Here is an 18,423-nt window from a genome sequence, read left to right on the forward strand (position 1 = left end):
GTTCTTTAAAAGCAAGGCACTCGCCTGGTTTAAACCCTACCTAAACGAATTAGTGGAAAACGATTAGCAAGTTAAACTATGCCGCGCAAAGGCACAACGAATTTTCGAAAGTTACGATGGCTTCGAATAAGCTCTTAAATTACTCTTCCAGGATCCCGACGAGAAGCGATAGGTAAAAAGAGAATTAGAAACTCTTAAATAAAAAGGATCAGCCGCCTCTTATACCGCCGAGTTCCGACGTATTATGGTTCGACTAGACTGCACCGAAGCCACAAAGATCATGATGTACTACCGGGGGTTGAAGGAAGACGTTAAGGACGAACTCAGCCGGCTTGATACCCCTGATAATTTCCTCTCGTATATGGAGCTTATTATTAAAATTAATACTCGTATATACGAACGACGCCGCGAAAAGCAGGGCGGATAATAACGGTAAACTAGTCGAGTTTAAGCCAACACAGAACGACTACGTTACCACTATAACATGCCACCGAAAAACAGTACGGCGCATGGCTATTATAGTGGACCTATAGACCTCGACGCTACTAAATACGATAAGCACGATAAAAAGCTAAACGTTACCTGTTATAACTGTTAAAAATAGGGACATTTCGCCCGAGACTGCCGATCCCCGAAGAAGGATTTCCGGAGAATCCCGGATGGGCGATAAGTCAATACTACTAGTAATTAACCAGACCCTACAACTATTAAAGGTAGCAGCGCTAATAGCACGCTAAACGTGCCCTACGGCAGCCTATCCTGGACAGCCTGTTACGACGATGGTTGCCACGACTACTTGGTAGACAAGGAAGGGACGGGATGGTTCCCTAAAGCCCTTAGACGGCAAGGTACTACGCGTACCCTCGCGATAGTACAACGATAACCCCTTTATGATAACGAAAGCAGCGAGGGCAGCAGCGAAAATAAAGGCCCGAGGAGCAACTTAGCCCGCGGCGAGCGCCGACTAGAGGATTTTAAACGGCTCGTTGGACTGCCTGTACCCGAACTCGCCGTAAAAGTAGCGAAGCCCCGAGACTTAGATATTAACGGATGGCTGGCGATCCTAGGAGTTGCACTTCCTGAATTACGAAAGCTGCGGCAAATACTTATTATATATAGACTTAAATAAGGAGTAAAAGGAAACTACGCTGTCGGCGACGATCTTTAAATCTCGCTAACACACGATAACTACTTTTTACTCGCTTAGATCGGCTGTATCCACGATAGTTGCACCGAATACTTAATAGAGAAGCTTAAAGAAGGGTGGTTCCTTAAAAAGATTAGCAAGCACTTAATTAGGCAGCTACACTTCGACTACCTTATCGGGAAAGTTAAGACGATTATACTTAACCCTTAACGAGTTTACCTCTTAGTCGAAAGGACTCTATAGTGGCCCTGAGAATACTACTTAAAGAGATAAAATTAGAGGGACTGTATTAACGACGAGTGTTTATAGTACGCTTAAAAGAAGTTACGAGTTTACCGAACGTTTAAAGAAAGCGCACGATGTTTCCAAAATACCTAAAACTCCCAGGTTAAGGGACCTACTATAATAACAGGATTTTAAATACCGCTACCACCGTACGACTACGAAACACCGTACGCATAAATCCGTCGCCACCAACGAATAACCGACGAACGAAACTTATTATAATAGTCGGGAAACGACTCCCGCCGGTTATAAAGGGACAATACCCGACGGGACACGATAAATCCCTATGTTTAATAACGAATAACCAAGATATTCACAACTATATCGTATTAATAGTCGAAATTAAAGGAGTTATTATTCGAGCGTTACTAAATAGCGGAGCGTAAAGTAATTATATTTTACTATGAATCGTTAATAGCTTAACTTTAAAATAATAAGAAAAGGACGCCTTATACCGACTTAGGACCGTTAATAGAGGACTTATAACGTACGATAATAGAAACGTACGAAAGGAAGTCGCGAACCTTTTAATTAATATCGGAGAACGTTATAAACGAATTACGTGTAATATTACGGACGTCGCAGGATACGATATAATTTTAAGGATACCCTGGTTGCGGGTAAGTAATCCTAGAGTTAATTAGAGAATAGGCTAACTTTAGTGGGATATACTAAAAAGAGGTTTAGTCGATAGGCAGCGGTCTAGAAAGCGACCCCCCCAGTAAACTTAAAGTCCTTAGGGCATATATTATTACTAAAAAGCCTAAGCCGAACGTCACGACGACTGTACCGGAAGAGTACCGGCAATTCGAAGCTCTTTTTAATGGGAAATTAAAGACAGGCTTGCCGTTTTACACACGGTGGGATTATGAGATACCTTTTAAAGATGGGAAGGAACCCCTATTTATACTTATATATAAACTTAATTAAGAGTACGAATAAGCCTTAAAGGAGTATATCACGGAAAATCTCGAGAAAGGAGTTATACGACTATTTACGTTACCAGTAGGCTTCCTTATACTTTTCGTTTTAAAAAAAGCAAGGACGGGAAACCTAAGTGGCGTATGTGTATCGATTACCGGAAGCTCAACGAAATTACTATCAAGAACCGGTACCCCTTACCCTTGATCAGCGATTTGCGAAACAAGCTGCTACACGCTAAGATTTTTACAGCACTTAACCTCCCCAACGTATACAACCTAATCCGTATTAAGGAAGGAGAGGAATAGAAAACCGCGTTTCGAACTAAATACGGATATTTCGAGTACCAAGCTATGCCGTTTAGCTTGACTAACGCACTAGTTAGTTTTTAGGTAATAATTAATTACGTTTTACGGGAGTACCTCGATAAGTTTATCGTAGTATACCTCGATAACATTTTAATCTACTCCGAGGACGATGAATAGCACCGAAAGCACGTAAAGTTAGTACTCCGGAAACTATAGGACGCCAACCTACTGGTTAATCTAAAAAAGAGCGAGTTCCACTAACGATCCGTTACATTTATAGGATACGTAATATCCCCTAGAGAAATCCGGATAGAACCTTTTAAAAATTTCAACAGTTAGAGAGTGGCCCACGCCCATAAGCGCTACAGAGGTCAAATCTTTCTTAAGACTAGCCAACTATTACCGGATATTTGTCCCCGGATTTGGTAGGTTAGCGACACCTTTAACGAACCTAACGAAAAAGGACGAACCATTCCGATGGACAGAGAAGGAAGACTAAGCCTTTCACGACATTAAGGAGCGAATCCTTAGCGAACCAGTACTTCGCGTAGCAGATCTTGCTAGGCTTTTTAAAGTCGAGACCGACGTATCGGATTATGCGATCGGAAGGCAACTTAGCCAACGGGATAACAACGGAAAGTCGCACCCTGTCGTATTCTTCTCGAAGAAGCTTAATGGACCAGAATTCAACTATTAGATCTACGATAAGGAACTAATGGCTATTATTAAAGTTTACGAAGAATAGCGATATTACCTTAGCGGAACGGTAGAATTAGTCAAGGTCTATACCGACCACAAGAACCTTACCACGTTCACTACGATAAAGGAGCTAAATAAACGACAAGTACGATAGTCTAAATTCCTTTCAAGATTTAACCTTACCATTATCTACCGCAAGGGTAGCGAGAACGGTCGCGCCGACGTATTAAGCCGACGATTAGACCACTAGGAGGAGGTCCTACCTGAGACACGGATTATCTTGACCTATAATTAGGACGGCAACCTTACGCCGTTACGACAACTAAGTGCTACGAGTTCTGTATAGTATAACGACGATTAGGTCTCCAAGTTCCGATAACTAGAATAGACCCCGGATTTTACTAATTACACCAGGGATCGCCTCGAGAAACGAGATAACCTCGTTTTTTACCGAAACAAGATCTATATCCCCGAGCAGTACCGTAAGAGCTTTATTAAGGAATTCTACGAGCACCCCGCGTACGGATATTAAGGAGTATTTAAGACCTGGAAACGGATTACTAGGTAATTCGACTGCGGAAACCTTAAGCCAATTATAGTTAAGGTAATTAGCGAGTACGACCTCTATAATAAGGCCAAGGCCGCCCGATATCGATTATACGGAGAACTATAGCCGATCCTACCGTTAGATAGGGCGTGGAAGATAATCGCACTTGACTTTATAGTTAAGCTGCCCCTATTAGAGGAACCCCTAATCAAGGTTAGCTACGATAATATCCTGGTAATTACGGATAAACTTACGAAGTATACTTACTTCTTACCGTATAAAAAATTTAGTAATACTAGCGACTTAGCTTACACGTTTTTACGAATAATCGTTAGCCAGTATGGGCTGCCTGAGACGATTATTTCCGACCGAGACAAGCTGTTCACCGCTAAGTTTTAGAAATCGCTCATGGCGTAACTCGGCGTGAAATATAAGTTATCCACGGCCTACCACTTTTAAACGGACGGGTAAACCGAACGAATAAACCAAACCCTGGAGCAGTATTTACGCTGCTACGTTAACTATAAATAAAATAACTGGGTATAGTTATTACTTATAGTATAGTTCGCTTATAATAGCGTAAACAACGAAGCTACCCGTATGTCACTATTTCGAATAAATTACGGGTATAACTTAAAAGTTATTAAAACACCCCTAAAAGGAAAGCTAGCACCTATCGCGACTATATAAATCGAAAAACTGAAAGAACTGTAAACAGCACTACAGTAAAACCTCACCTTTCTCTAATAACGAATAAAGCAGTACGCCGACCGAACCAGGTTAAAAGGACTAACCTTGGAAGAGGGAGGAAAAGTTTACCTTTTACGACGAAACATTAAAACTAAACGATTAAGCGAAAAACTAGACTTTAAAAAGATCGGACTATTTAAAATCGCAGAAATTATTTCAGAAACTAATTACCGACTATCGCTACTTAAGATAATACGGATACACCCCATATTTTATATCTTATTATTTAAACCAGCCCCTAAAAATGTAAAAACCGAGACACAGCTAGAGGTCGAGACGGATTAGTACGAGTATGAAGTCGAGACGATCCTCGATAAAAAACGGGTCGGGAAGGGATGAAAGTACCTCGTTAAGTAAAAGGATTACCTAACAAAAAATAACACCTGGGAACCTAGGAAACACTTAAGGAACGCCGCTGAGGAGCTTTAGAAGTTCAAGGGACGACCCTAAACTCCGCCAGCAACGACGGCTTTAGTAGCACGTTAGGATACACAGCGTTCTAGTCGAACGAGAAATCGGAAAGCAATATCGGAACCTCCTCAGGAGCTAGTTCGGATATAGCCTTACGACGAGCCTTTTTATTAGCCTTTTCGCGCTTAACGCGTTCGAACTCTTCGATATTATTAATACTACGACGAACCGCCCGCATTATCTTTTCGAACTAGAGTTTTTTTTGTTTTCGAAGGCGAAAAACCTTTTCCTCCGCAGCTTAGAGCTTATCCTTTAACTTTTAATATTACTCGGCGATTTTTCGTAACTTAGTAGGAGTAACACTTTGGACGTCGTAACGAGACCGACCTTAACGAACGTACTTAATATAACGAAACGAATCCTGCACCGAAACCTCGCAAGAAAAAAAGCCACGGCCTTCGTAATAAAAACACGACGGCATAGTAACGGAATATTGCAGGATAATAAATAATAAAGCGTCGCGTTGTTTAGTTTTCTTAGAACGAGATTTGCGTTTCTTAACGCGACTAGACGATATAATGAGTATATATTACAATAAAAAGCAGGAAAGAAGAAACTTACGAAAAATCCCAACACGACGGCAAACCCGTGGGTACTTATAGCGACTAAAACTGTTTTGAGGACAAAGTAAACAGGAGGGAGGGAATAGTGTTACGACCTGGCCTAACTATGCGGCCTAGAACCTACCCTACGGCACGGCCCTACGATACCCCGAAACCCTACACAAAGACCCAGCAACATTCCAAGCCACACCAGTCAGCGAAGCCCCACCAGTCAGCAAAGCCCCACTAGTTATCGCGACCCCACTAGTTAACAAAGACCTACGACGATCAAGCTACGACGATAACTAACACTAACGACGACAGGCAGCACCCGACGCAGCCACCCCAAGACAGCACGAGTCAAACAATACGAGTTGGACAGCACGAACTGGACAGCCAGGGAAGAACAGCAGGATAATACTAGTTACGTAAAAATAAGATAGGGATATGTTAGATCGCGGATATTTAGTACGAGCCAGGATAAGATATATTGGATCGCGGATATCCAACAAAACCCAAAAGAATTAGTAAAGGAGAAATTGGATATATAACGATAGACGCTCCCTATTTATTTCAAATAAACACTCTCTACTTCAGTAATTAATCTAAGCATTAATCTAACCTATTAATAAGGTAAACAGCCTTAACAACTCTATTGTGAATCCCCTCAAGTCTACGCACCTCAGTCACCTTTTATTCCTACGGCTATTGCACATTGTATCGATAGGAGTGGACTTCTATCGCACGTTTAGATACTCTCTCGTATTGCTAAACATAAACCCTAGTACGTCTTACTAGGTTTCCTTTGGAACCCAGATAGCGTTCGTTACATCTTGGTTTCTCTTAGGGTATGCTGTTATAGAATAGTAACTATATCGCTGTTACTTTCGATAATACTTAACTACGTGGCCGTAGCCGTAGCAGCGATAGCACTGTTAAATGCGGAGGCTGGCGTTATACGGTTCGTAGTCGAAGATTTCGGAATCCTATATTAAGCCGTTATTGTATAAATCTTTCGCAGCTTAGACGGAGCTCGTATATAGAATAAAGGAAGCGTAGCGTGCTTCGGGATTTTTCGGTAGGCTACGTTTATATTTCGAGATTTCTTTCGGGTTATATTTATTTACGAGTAAACTACGTAGTAACGCGGCTTTATCGTGGGTATCCCGTAGCTTTTTCGCTGAGACCTTTTTTATAATAATTGCGAGTTTTTTGTAAATAAGTTACGCGTTGGTCCCGAAGGCGTTTAAAACTTATCTATTATTTTTTATATGTTTTTTCGCCTCGTTTTTAAAAGTAAAAACGATATCGCCGCTAAGTAATTTCCTTACTGCGATAGCCTCGCTATACTCGATTACCGTATTAACGCTCTGCACGATATTTACTAGCCTCTTTTTTTAAATATCGTTAAATTAATTTACGTTTTTAATTACTACTTTGCGGTTTCGGCGGGCTAGGACGATAATTTTCGGTTATTAAGTAATAAGATCGCTGCTACGCGGCGTAAATATAACTTAAACTTAAAATTTAGTCTATATAGCTTTAGGATTTTACGTAGTTTAAGCGATAGCTTTTCCGACTATTTTTCGTAATTCCCTACGGGTTATTAGTACGTTATCGTTGTCGTTAAAGTACGGTCGTAGTTCGGTCGCTTCGGTACGAAATTCTCTAATTACTTAAAAATTTCTTTACGCCTACTATTAAAGGCTACTAAATTAACGATCAGTTTCTCTAAATGCTTTAATCCTTCTTCGATACCTCTTTTCGAGCCATTTTCGCTGCTAGAACGCGTTTAAAGCGTTTAAGGTCCTTAATTATACGCCGTAACGTTACTTCGCGGGTAGTACTAGCTCTGCGCGAGTCCGGCGCGACCGGTATTAATAACCATCGAATCATCCATCGGATCATCTATACCGTAACGCCTTGGCTGCGTCCCCTCGATAAAGGTTCGGCTAGGTTAATTCGACCTCGTAGATTTAAATAATAAAGTTTGTTTTCGATTATTCGATGGTTCGACCGAGTTATCGATCTTTTCCCTTTCCTGCCTGTTCACAAGAAAGATCGCCGCAATTGCTATCATCGTTCGATGCTTTGTCCAACAACCCCACATAGAGAGTCGTTGGAATGAGTCATCTACATAGCAGGGGTTTCACGATATTCCACGAGCACGGTGACTCAAATTCGGCATGCAAATGGTAGCGACCTCCCATCAACTATCATTTGACGATAATACGTAGACATGCGAGGTCAATCATAGTACTTCGCCGACTTGCCACCCAAGATGTGCTGCTCCGACACGTCGCTCCGCGGCTCCTTGCCCCTCAACACACCGCTGGCCACCCGCGCCTTCACCCACTCCCCCGCCGTGATGCCCACCGCGCTCCTGTCCGTCGACTTGTCGCACCCCAGCCGCTCCAGCACCCTGCTCTCCACGGGCTTGAGCTCGAGGCTGTCCTCGGGCCGCACAAAGTAAAGCACGCCCAGCCGGTCGATGTCGACCTGGTCCGGCGGCGGCGCGACGACGCGGTGGATGCTGGACTTGAGGAACCCGTTGGTCAGGAACCCGAGCGAGTCCGCGATGTTGACCGTGATGCTCCTCGGGTACGGCTTGACCCACTTCCAGCTGTGACTCTGTCCCTCACCACCGGCTTCGGTCGAGGGCGTGCGCACCTGCAGTGCGGCGACGGGCTGCCGGAACAGCAGCGTGAGGCTGCCGAAGTCGGTGTGGCCTTTGACCCAGACGTTTTCAAGGGCTTGGTTCTGCTCGGGCGTGCGCCGGTGGTACTTCATGTAACGCAGATGGCAGTCGCTGCGCTCGGCGTAGCGGTGGCTCTGGAGGAAGTACTCCTCGTCGGGCAGCTCCAAGATCCGGGCGAAGAGGACCAGAAGCTTACTTACGATCTCGTCGTGGATGTGGCGCGCGAAGGTCTCGACATCGCCGCGGTGCTCATTGATGACCTCCGGGTGTGTCCGTTCCAGCTCGGGAATGAACTTGGGGATGTTGTAGATCTCGGTGTTGTCGAAGATTCCAGGGCGGATTTCCTGACATAGAGGGTTAGTAGCTCATTCGTCATAATCTCAAGGGACTGGCAGGATGAACTTGCCCGAAGGCCCATAGGTTTGTATCCGTTGTAGCCCCCATGTTCGAGATCGGCTCGGTACTTGAGCTTTTCTTCTGTCGAGAGCTTGAAGACTTCCTTGCCGATGGCGAACTGCTGGTCAACCTGCTCCTGTGAGAGGCCAAAGTTGATTATGTAGAAGAACCCTGTATGTTTCTGTTAAACGAGCACATTGATGCGAAGATGGATTCGAGATATCTGACCGATCTTTTGGATTGCCTCGAAGAGCTGCTTCGACAACTCTTCCTTTCCTCCTAGCTGATCAAACTTGGACAGGTCCAATGTTGCCAAACCTACCCAGTCGACTATGGTACCAACTCATGTGAGTAGAAAGCACGGTCTGCAGAGATCTCGCTAGACTTGCGTTCGTACTGCGTCTCGGGGACCTGATGGTAGGCCGGGATCTCGGATGTAGCCTGAGGTGAAGGACTGAGCACGGCGGCAGCCATTGTGGAGGAAGAATGCCTAGACCAGTAACAAAACTTTTAGTAACGATCTTCTGTTTTTTGTTGGGTGTTTCGTTCTTGTTGCGCTGGACTCCTTAGATCAAAAGGAGGCACAGTTGAGATCTCGGATGCAAAGCTTGATCACGAAATCAATCATGTCCGGTCCGTCGCTTAAGCATCTGGAATTCAGTGATGTTCTGTCGATTATCGGCATTGGCGTTCCGACTCCCCTCTCTTCGCCACAACGATACTGCCGAGAGGGTTGCGTTCGGCCTTTCTCCAACATCTGTCGTGATCGCCGGGTTGCATGACGAATACTCCAACCTGCGGCTCTCGTTGGCCTTCCCCGACATTCTGATTCGGGGTATCTAGCACCATACATCTAGACCAAATTGCACCATCTCGCATGCCTAATAGAATAGGAGTATCATCGGGGTTGAACCCCCTCAGGGGCCGCTGCTTGCAGGGAGTATTGGGAAATGTCGGTGCCACCGGACTGAGAATAAAGATGCATTGGAAATTTCCAAGTCGTACAGCAGCTCTCTGATGTAACATATCAAATGATTTTCTAGGAGAAATTAAAGACATTGAAAAATACCAATGTCGGACCCCAAAGATCTGGCAATGGCTACTAAGGCTGGACCAGCCGGGATCAAAGCTCCCAGCGAAGAACTGGTGGATTCCAACTCGAGCTCAGGGGTCCCATCCGTGGAGATCTCCACGAGCGACGATGAGCGGTCCCGAGCCAGGCAACTGCTCACGCCCGATGAAGGGACGAAGTTGCTGAGGCGCATCGACTGGCATCTGATGCCGCTTTGCTCCATCATCTTCATGTCCAAGAACTTGGACTCGGACAATGTGAGTAGAGCCGCCGATATGGGCCCTTTGAAGTTTTCTATCACATACTGACGTGAATTCTGAAGGTATCGAATGCCCGCATCATGGACCGCGGTACTGAACGTAACATCATGGCCCAGTTGGGCATGAGTTCTAATGCATACGCACTCGTCACGGTGTTCTATTACGTTTGACATCCTTCTCCTCTACCCAAGCATTGAGCAATATTCTCATCTAAGTACCCAACAGATCCCGTACATCATTAGAGAAGCACCGTCAAACCTGCTGATCGAACGCCTCTCCCCCTCGAAATGGCAATCTCGCATCGTGGTCTCTTGGGGCATCGTGCTGGGACTCCACTGCCTTGCCAGGAACTCGGCCGGCCTCTACACTGCCCGGTTCTTCCTGGGACTGTTCGAGGCTGGCCAGTTCCCGGGCGTCATCCTGCAGATGTGCTACTGGTATTGACCAGACGAGATGTCGCTGCGGCTTCTCTACTTTTGCATTTGCGGTAACCTGTCCGGCATCTTCAGCGGCATCCTCGCGTTCGCGTTCGATCACTTATCTGGATACGGCGGGCTTAGTGGCTGGCAATGGTCAGCAGCCATATCTCCTTATTCCGTTGACCAAATGCATCTACTAAAACATTATTGGCAGGCTCTTCCTAGTTGAATCACTAGCCACAGTCGTCATGGGCGTTATCGTCTGGTTCACTCTGCCCGACTGTAAGCAGGCCGATCCCCTAGTACTCTCAGGATCTCCTCAAGACTAACGTTTCCCGAAAGTTCCCGACACCGCCTCCTGGTTATCAGAAAAGGAGAAAGCCTTCATCCAAGCCCGCCTCCCACCCAACGCACCCCGAGCATCCGAACAAACTTTCAAGTTCAGCGAGATCGTCACCTCCCTCAAAGACGTCCGGCTCTGGCTGTTACGGCATCTTGGTGGCCTACCCGAGCAACGCCGCCGTTTACGCCGCCACCTTGCTCGGCAACGCCGCCACCGCGGCGTGGTACCCCACCATGCGGCCGTGGCGCGTGCAGACGACGCAGCGGGCGACGGGGTCCGCCTTCGCCATCGGCTTCGTCAACAGCTACGGCCAGATCGGCGGCGCGGTGGGGCCGCAGCTGTTTCGGGAGGACTACGCGCCCCGGTACCGGGTCTCGTTCGGGGTCGCCATGGGGCTGGTCGGGGCGTGCGTGGGCGTCACGCTGGGGACGTGGTACCTGACGCGCCGGACCGAGCGGGAGACGCGGCGGGTGAAGCGGGGAGAAGCTCGCGGCGGCGAGGCGCGACGAGGGGTTTGTGGGGGAGGTGAGTGATAAGTTGTAGGAGTCTCAGCGGCGAGAAGGTCTTTGGAGGCAGGAGGTTGGGTAGAAAAGATATCCGAGGACAGACAGGTCAGTGTCGGGTCTATGTCCTGAGTTTACAGCATGTCTGCTTGAGTAATTGTCTCACGGCGTCCATGCAATCTTCGCACACCTGCCAATCCGTGTCCAATACATGAACAGAGAGAGCTGCATTGCATGAGAAACCTGTCGATATCAATGCGACAGCAGATGATGTTGGCCAAAATGAAGAAAAGAGCAAAAGTAAATTCCGATGCGGGGAATCGAACCCCGGGCTAGACGGTGAGAGCGTCTAATGTTAACCACTACACCACATCGGATTGTTTTGAATGCGTGTTTCTGGATGTTGAGTTGACTGGTTATTCCGTGCTATGACTCAATGCCAATGTTACGGGCATGTTCCTGGGAGTTTGTTGGCTTATCGACCGATCGTAAAAGGGGGTCGGCCACTGGCGTCGGCAACCTTCTTAACCGTTGCCCACGGCCCCCATCAGGAACCGGATAGACGACGCGGTTCGGCAAGGGCGCGTGCCATCTCTGCTGCCTTGTCTCGAGTGCGCATCGCGGCCATGCTCTGACCCCAGAGACGGCCGGGCGGGGTCCGTCGAAGTCAACACTCTCGGCCGTCTGAGAAGATGCGCTGTGGCCGGGCGGATGGCCTCGCGGATAGCACCCGTCGATGACTGCGTCTCCGGGCTCTCCGACTTGCTCGTGGAGGATGCGCCCCGGCATCGTCGCCACGGGCGGAGACGTACCGGGTCGAGGGAATGGTGGCGTCGATGTGATCTGCCCTTGTAGGGGCAAGCTCAATTCCTGTGAGACAGAGACTCGACAGTCATAAGGACTTATCACAAACACCCTGTACGATCAGGATTGACAGTAACTTCTGAGGCCTGGGATGCCGAGATGGATAACGACGGGCTGGCGCATCTAATCACGTGGCATTTGGCAATTGCCATCTTACGGAACTCCGGCCAGGACGCGGGGTTTATCTTGACATAACCAAGGGTGCCCCGGCGACAGAGTCTCAGGCGGGGTTAGTCCGATGACGATGACTTCGGGGCGAGTCCACCGAGAGCACGGCGTACCACCCAGAGCCGCCGCAACAGTTCCAGGAGGGTGCGAGAATGAAGTCGCAGCCACCGCGACGTTCGTGAATTCTAATGGGACTTGGTCTTGGTGGCGGCGCGAGGCGAGCTCCAGTGCGTCGCTAAGGGGAACAGACGGCGTTTGGAAGAATACCAAGGAGATCATGCGAGATCGCGGAGGACCATGGCGTCGACGTCGGGTAGTACGACATCATGGTCGACGACACCAGGAACCCGGGTGTAGGCTCTAGCTCGATTCCAAGATATGCAGGGGTCCTCAAAATGAACATGTAGGGATAGCTATCATTTGAATGATGACCAGTGCCGGGATATACATAAGATTGGGAGGCTTGACGCCTGGCTTCGCTGGGCGATGGCATGATGCCGCATCGCTTGGCACCCCGCAGGGCTGACTCGACCAACTTCCCGGATACCACTCAAAGTGGATTTGCGCATTTGCTTATACCTATCTGAGGTCATATATTCCGCCCAACAGGATGTTCAGCCGCACCTGGATGTCAGCATATTATCCATGCCACTTACGACAATTCCCTGCGCGGCCCCCTGACATGAGTGAGCCAGAGCCGGGTTCAGGGAGGTACTGTGCCCTGTCTGTCTGTCTGTCTGTCTGTCTGTCTGTCTGTCTGCTTGTCTGTTGTGCCATCGGAACGGACATGTCGTATATGTGTATAGCCGCGACATGCGGCTGCGCCGACCCCAAACGAAGGGCGGCACAGGGGTAGAGGGGAATAACTGCAGTGCCTTCAATTGGGCTGGCAGACCTCCGAAACAAGACATCGGGAAACCCACAACGTCGGGTCCACTAATGAGAGCAGTTAAGCTTATCTGCCAAGAACAAGAAAGAACAAGAACAAGTCTCTCCCCGAGTATGACTTTTCTTCTTAGACGTCTTCTTTTTTCCCCCTCCCCGTGGCGCGATCGACTCCCATGTTTCTGTCACAAACCGGGGGCGTCTGTTGTTGCATTTTGGGGGAAATGACTTCAATGTCGTTTACCCGAGATGGGCGCAAAGCTTCGCGTTAGGAGGGTGTCGCTTAGCCGGGACCAGCCGGGGTGGCCAGTGAGGAGAGGGACAATTCGGGGTTGAACAGCTCAGCTGGCTTCAATGTTGTCAGCAACTGCCCAATTGAAAAGGAGGTGCCGATTGTATCTGTAGATCTTTTACCCCGCCAAGAAGATGACAGCACGCCCAGACGTCGGCATTATTCTGGATGCACCCTGAGAATCGGAGGGAAGAGAGACGTGACACTTCCTTCGTACCGAAACGTGTTGAACCCCCAGCGAATTGGTATTTTGGAACGTACGTGTCAGCAAACATCCCAGTTGTCCCGCCCTGCTGGGTTAGCGCCAACGTCCCTGACTCACCATGAAGCTTGATTTGACCCGGCTTGGACAACCTATCAAGCCGGCTTATAGTGACCATGGCCCTCCCCGTTTCGAAAGCTACACGCCACTGAGAGACAGCAACGGTGCAGATGGAGAAGCACAGCTGCAATACGAAAGTCGCGCAATGTATTGCAAGTGAGACGCAACGAAGCCTTCATCCCGATCGGGCTAGATGTGTGTCACTGCCATTGCCCGGCAATATATGTAAACCACATTGCAAGTCTTGCCGGCTTCAAGCTTAATCGACGTTTCATCCGGCCTACCCCCCGAATTGGTAAACAGGGGGGGTTCATGTATGTAGGTAGGTCGTCAAGGCAAGGGGACCGACTCCCTTTGGCTCCCCGAGTTGCAAAGGTGCAGATTTCGTTTGTCCAACGAGGGGCCCTTATCGATGCCACCGGCCACGTTAGGGTAACACAGCACACACAGCCAACAGGAAAAAGGACCCATGAAGCGAAAGTAAGAGTACATATGTGACCCAACATGATCGGCCATTGCGTGGATGTTTTCGTCGCGTTCGCACCCCCCCCAGCAGCTCGGGCAGGTGGGCAATAACAGGTCAGGCTGACAGGTAAGGAGACGGGATGATGCGTACGGGCGGATCATGTACCCTCATACAGCCACCCAAAAGGGCAAAAAGAAGTTACTAAGATAAGCTGTCAGATAAACATCGGTTGGCTGGCCTGTGGATATAACACTGTTGCATCATCCCGTTCGAGATCGGGGCGAGGCCACCTCCCAAGCTTTTTCGCTTATTGCTTGGGTCCTTCCGTTGGAGAAGCAGCCATAGAAAAAGCTCAAACCACCGACATGATGTGGTTCAAAAGCAATCGCGACAATCGCATGATCTTGCTCGTCATCGGGTTTGTCGCCTTCTTTTTTACCATTGCCCACCTGCGTAGCCTGCGGACAAGGTCCGGCGAGTACGGCACCTCCGAATCCCGATGGAGATATAGCAAGGGATCATCGGCGCAATCCTCCTGGGTTTTCGACGCCAACCGTGATGCGTTCAACTACGGTCTCAGCGACGAACAATGTGATGTAAGATCCTTCCATCCCTCATTTCGAACCTCTCCGCGGGAGTTGAGGGTGTTCCTTTCTTCGAGCTGACTGACACGAGCTGACGTTTCCCCACAAACAAAAAGGCCGCATTCCCCGGCCTCTTCGCCGAGATCTACCGCGCGCGCGACCACCTGCTCAAGCACAACAAGACCATCGGCCGCAAAGACGTGCACCTCTACCACGACGAGGAGCGGGCGAGGCGGCCGCACTACGAGCTGCACGTGCTGCTGCACGACGGCGAGCTGTACGTCCTGCACCAGAACGACGGCGTCTGGCCGCACCACTACCGCGCCGTCGCGGGGCTCGCCAACTTCTACCGCGCCATGGTCGCCCTGCCGGACCTCCGGCGCCTGCCCAACGTCGAGTTCGTCCTCAACGCGGACGACTACTACGCCCGGCCCGACGAGCCGGGCTTCGCGGACGGGCGGCCGCGCTTCAGCTGGAACCGGCACAAGGACGACCCGTGGACGTGGGTCATGCCCGACTTTGGCGGCTGGATGTTCTCGGACGACGGGGTGCAGTCGTACGCGCAGTTCCGGGCGGACGTCGGGCTGGTGGAGCGCGAGTACCTGGCCAAGGGCAAGCGCGGCGGCTGGGACGACAAGACGCCCAAGTTGGCGTGGCGCGGCAGCATGGGGCTGGGCGAGTCGTTGCGGCATGCGCTCGTTGATGCTGCCAAGGACAAGCCTTGGAGCGACGTGTCGGCCATGGAGATCATCGCCGACAAGGATATCCGGAACAACGTGCTGGACATGGCGGATTTCTGTCGTTACAAAGTAAGTTCTCTCCCACTTACATGTGTCAAGCATCTGCTACAATGCAAAACGATACTGGGATTTGCTGGCATCGGAAGGCGGGGGGGGAGCCTCGCTGACAGAACACACGCACCCGCAGTACCTAGCCCACACTGAAGGCCTGTCCTGGAGCGGGCGCCTGCGCTACCTGATGAACTGCGAAAGCGTCCCCCTGATCCACGAGCGCGAATGGGTCGCGCACTTCTACCCCCTGCTGCAGTCGTCGGGCCCGCACCAGAACCACGTCGCGGTCAAACGGGACTGGTCCGACTTGGGAGACCGGATGCGCGAGCTCGAAAAGTCCCCCGCGCGCGCGCGCCGCATCGCGCGCGAGGTCGGCGCCCAGTTCCGCGACCGCTACCTCACGCCCGCGGCCGAGGCGTGCTACCTGCGGCGCATGCTCGCCGTGTACGCGACGGTGCAGGGGTTCGAGCCGCGGTCGCACTACGTCGTCGACCCGGCGGCCGCGGCGGCGGACGAGGATAGCGGGGAGAAGAAGAGGAAGAGGCGGGGGGTGTCGTTTGCGTATTATCTGACGCCGGCGCCGTATTCCAAGTTCGGGTTCCTCGCGGGCGATAAGGAGAGATACGAGGCCGAGGGGTGATGCGAGAGCGTGGAAAAAATGGCAGATGCCGTGTGTACAGCCAGCACTGGTTATTTACTCGTTAGAAAGACGGCGCACATCCTTGCGTGTTTTAAGGTTCGGGGTCTGGCTAGGCGTTCGGTGTGTTGAAACGGATACAACAAATACATTAATCCCATGTTGCGACCGCAGTTGTCGGGTCTCTCCGGATTCAGTTTCAAGTAGGCTGAGACTACAGGCGAGTATCTTCAGATCTACCGTCTCCTTTTTCTACCCTTTTTAGGTAGCAATGCAGCTGTTTACAGATGTGTTTCTGAACGGATTCAGGAGACGGAGAAAAACAGGGGTAGTCCCACTCCCCCCCCGCTTGCGAATCACAAGCATCCAACAGAGTGAATGAGACATGAATAGTCGTGCCCATCGCTAATCTACGAGCCTATTGATTACATCGGCGTTTGCCCCGACCTACAACGTGACGAAACTGACACCATTTGTTTACCACTAGACGACGCCGCCGCAGCTGAGCTGAACTGCACCGAGCCCGAGCATGAAGAGAGAGCTGCTGTCAAAGGCTTGGGAGAGGCCAGGCAGCGGGGTTTTGGTGGTGTGAAATGATCCTGGTCCTTGGCGCATATCCCGCCTCTCTGGGTTGTTGGGGAAAGTCGGATACTCGGCTGCTGCTGCTGCTGACGGGGATGAAGTCACCTTCCTTAAGTATGTAGGTAGCCAACCTTTGCACTGTCGAGCGCTCGTCCGGAGTCAGGAAGCCTACTTCACCTACCGGGAACAACGATCAGGAAATACATATGGGATCGCGAGCCCGTCCGGTGCCGCGAACCCGTAGTGGGTAGGGGGGGCATTGGACGTTGGACAGCGGAAGGACCTATCACGATTCACGGCGGTCTAGAAGGGGTCTGAACCGAGGTGGTGGCGTCGTGATGATGACAGTTCAGTAGGGACCTGCCAAGCCAGGCTACTTCGGGCCAAGTACGGCTCATTGATTCCATATCGTGCTGGATCATTGACGAACGAGATGGGTGTGTGAGAAGTGCTCCATGGTACCCCATTATCGGCAATGCATTGCACTGGGAACCTGAGGTCATGTTTGTCTATCCTGACTCCGCTCTCTCCCTGTTTCCCTCTCTCCCCTCTCTCTCCCCAGTCTCCAGCCTTCTGGGGCTTTGGGGCTTTGAGGCTTTGAGGGGGAATGGGGGCCCAGAAATGTTTGGCCAGCACCAGGATGCTGCCCAGAAATGCCGTCTCCCCCTCGCCGATTTCCCCATGCCCAGAGCTTGGCCCCAATGGCCACTAAGCCGTTACGGTGCTTAGCCGCTGCCCTGCTCGAATCAGTGAACTGCTCTCTCCGCTGAACATGCTAAAGTTCGAGCGCCTGCCCGCCTAAAACAATTCCAGCAAGCACGCACATGCAGGCCAGTGGGCAGTGGGCAGCGGGCAGTGGGCAGCGAGTAAGGTTCAAGAGCAGGAAACGTGAAACAGGTCCTGCCTTTTTCTTCTCCCATCCCCCGACCTTGTCGCTTGCTTGCCTGCCTGCCTCTGTCTGCCATTGCGATTGACATGACATGATTGATTTAAAAATGACCTGTTTGGACCTGCTTGATGCTTGAATCGCTTTGCTTGCTTCTTCCCATTACTGCCTGCACTGCCTGCCTCGTCCGTCCCGTCTGTCGGCTCGGTCTCGCCGTGTGTTTTGTTTATCTGTCTGCCTATCTGTCAGTCTGTCTCTGTCTCGGAGGTCAAGCTTGTCAGACCATCTTGTCAGTTTCGTAGTCAGTCAGTCAATCAGTCAGCCGCCAAATTATTTTTGGAGACTGCCCGATTGGACTGTGGGACGGGGATTGGGAACTGGAGTTGGCCGGACTGGATCTTGCCCGCTTTGCAACTGGATCGATCCTCCTGTCGTAATTTGTGATCAAGGGCCTTTTCGGATCTCTCTCTCTCTCTCGCCCGACTGTCGCCTTGCTTTGCTTTCCAGTTGACGCAACATAACAAACGATGAATAATCGAGGTGACTAACTCTTCAATCTCGGTGCATCGCCTAAGAAATCCCCAT

At 50.0% G+C, this 18,423-nt stretch overlaps 3 protein-coding genes across 3 annotated transcripts; 2 read left to right on the top strand and 1 right to left on the bottom strand.

Annotated features, from left to right (window-relative positions):
* Nucleotides 1-7,917: 7,917 nt before the first annotated feature.
* PG986_004913 (uncharacterized protein) lies at nt 7,918-9,238 on the bottom strand (the record flags this gene model as incomplete). Its single annotated transcript, XM_066841135.1, has 4 exons — nt 7,918-8,712; nt 8,775-8,935; nt 8,993-9,094; nt 9,127-9,238. 4 exons carry the CDS (start codon nt 9,236-9,238, stop codon nt 7,918-7,920), a joined length of 1,170 nt encoding a protein of 389 aa, XP_066700997.1.
* A 597-nt stretch (nt 9,239-9,835) lies between these two features.
* PG986_004914 (pantothenate transporter) lies at nt 9,836-11,391 on the top strand (the record flags this gene model as incomplete). The annotated part of the gene is made up of 6 exons (XM_066841136.1): nt 9,836-10,093; nt 10,159-10,248; nt 10,322-10,533; nt 10,606-10,668; nt 10,730-10,817; nt 10,858-11,391. The coding sequence occupies 6 exons, from the start codon at nt 9,836-9,838 to the stop codon at nt 11,389-11,391; spliced, it is 1,245 nt and encodes a 414-aa protein (XP_066700998.1).
* A 3,335-nt stretch (nt 11,392-14,726) lies between these two features.
* Nucleotides 14,727-16,373, top strand: PG986_004915 (glycosyl transferase family 90-domain-containing protein; the record flags this gene model as incomplete). Its single annotated transcript, XM_066841137.1, has 3 exons — nt 14,727-14,954; nt 15,059-15,751; nt 15,870-16,373. The coding sequence occupies 3 exons, from the start codon at nt 14,727-14,729 to the stop codon at nt 16,371-16,373; spliced, it is 1,425 nt and encodes a 474-aa protein (XP_066700999.1).
* Between the last annotated feature and the right edge of the window lie 2,050 nt (nt 16,374-18,423).

The sequence above is a fragment of the Apiospora aurea genome (assembly GCF_038362705.1).
Source record: "Apiospora aurea strain CBS 24483 chromosome Unknown utg000004l_segment0_segment0, whole genome shotgun sequence".
In the NCBI taxonomy this organism is placed as follows: domain Eukaryota; kingdom Fungi; phylum Ascomycota; class Sordariomycetes; order Amphisphaeriales; family Apiosporaceae; genus Apiospora; species Apiospora aurea.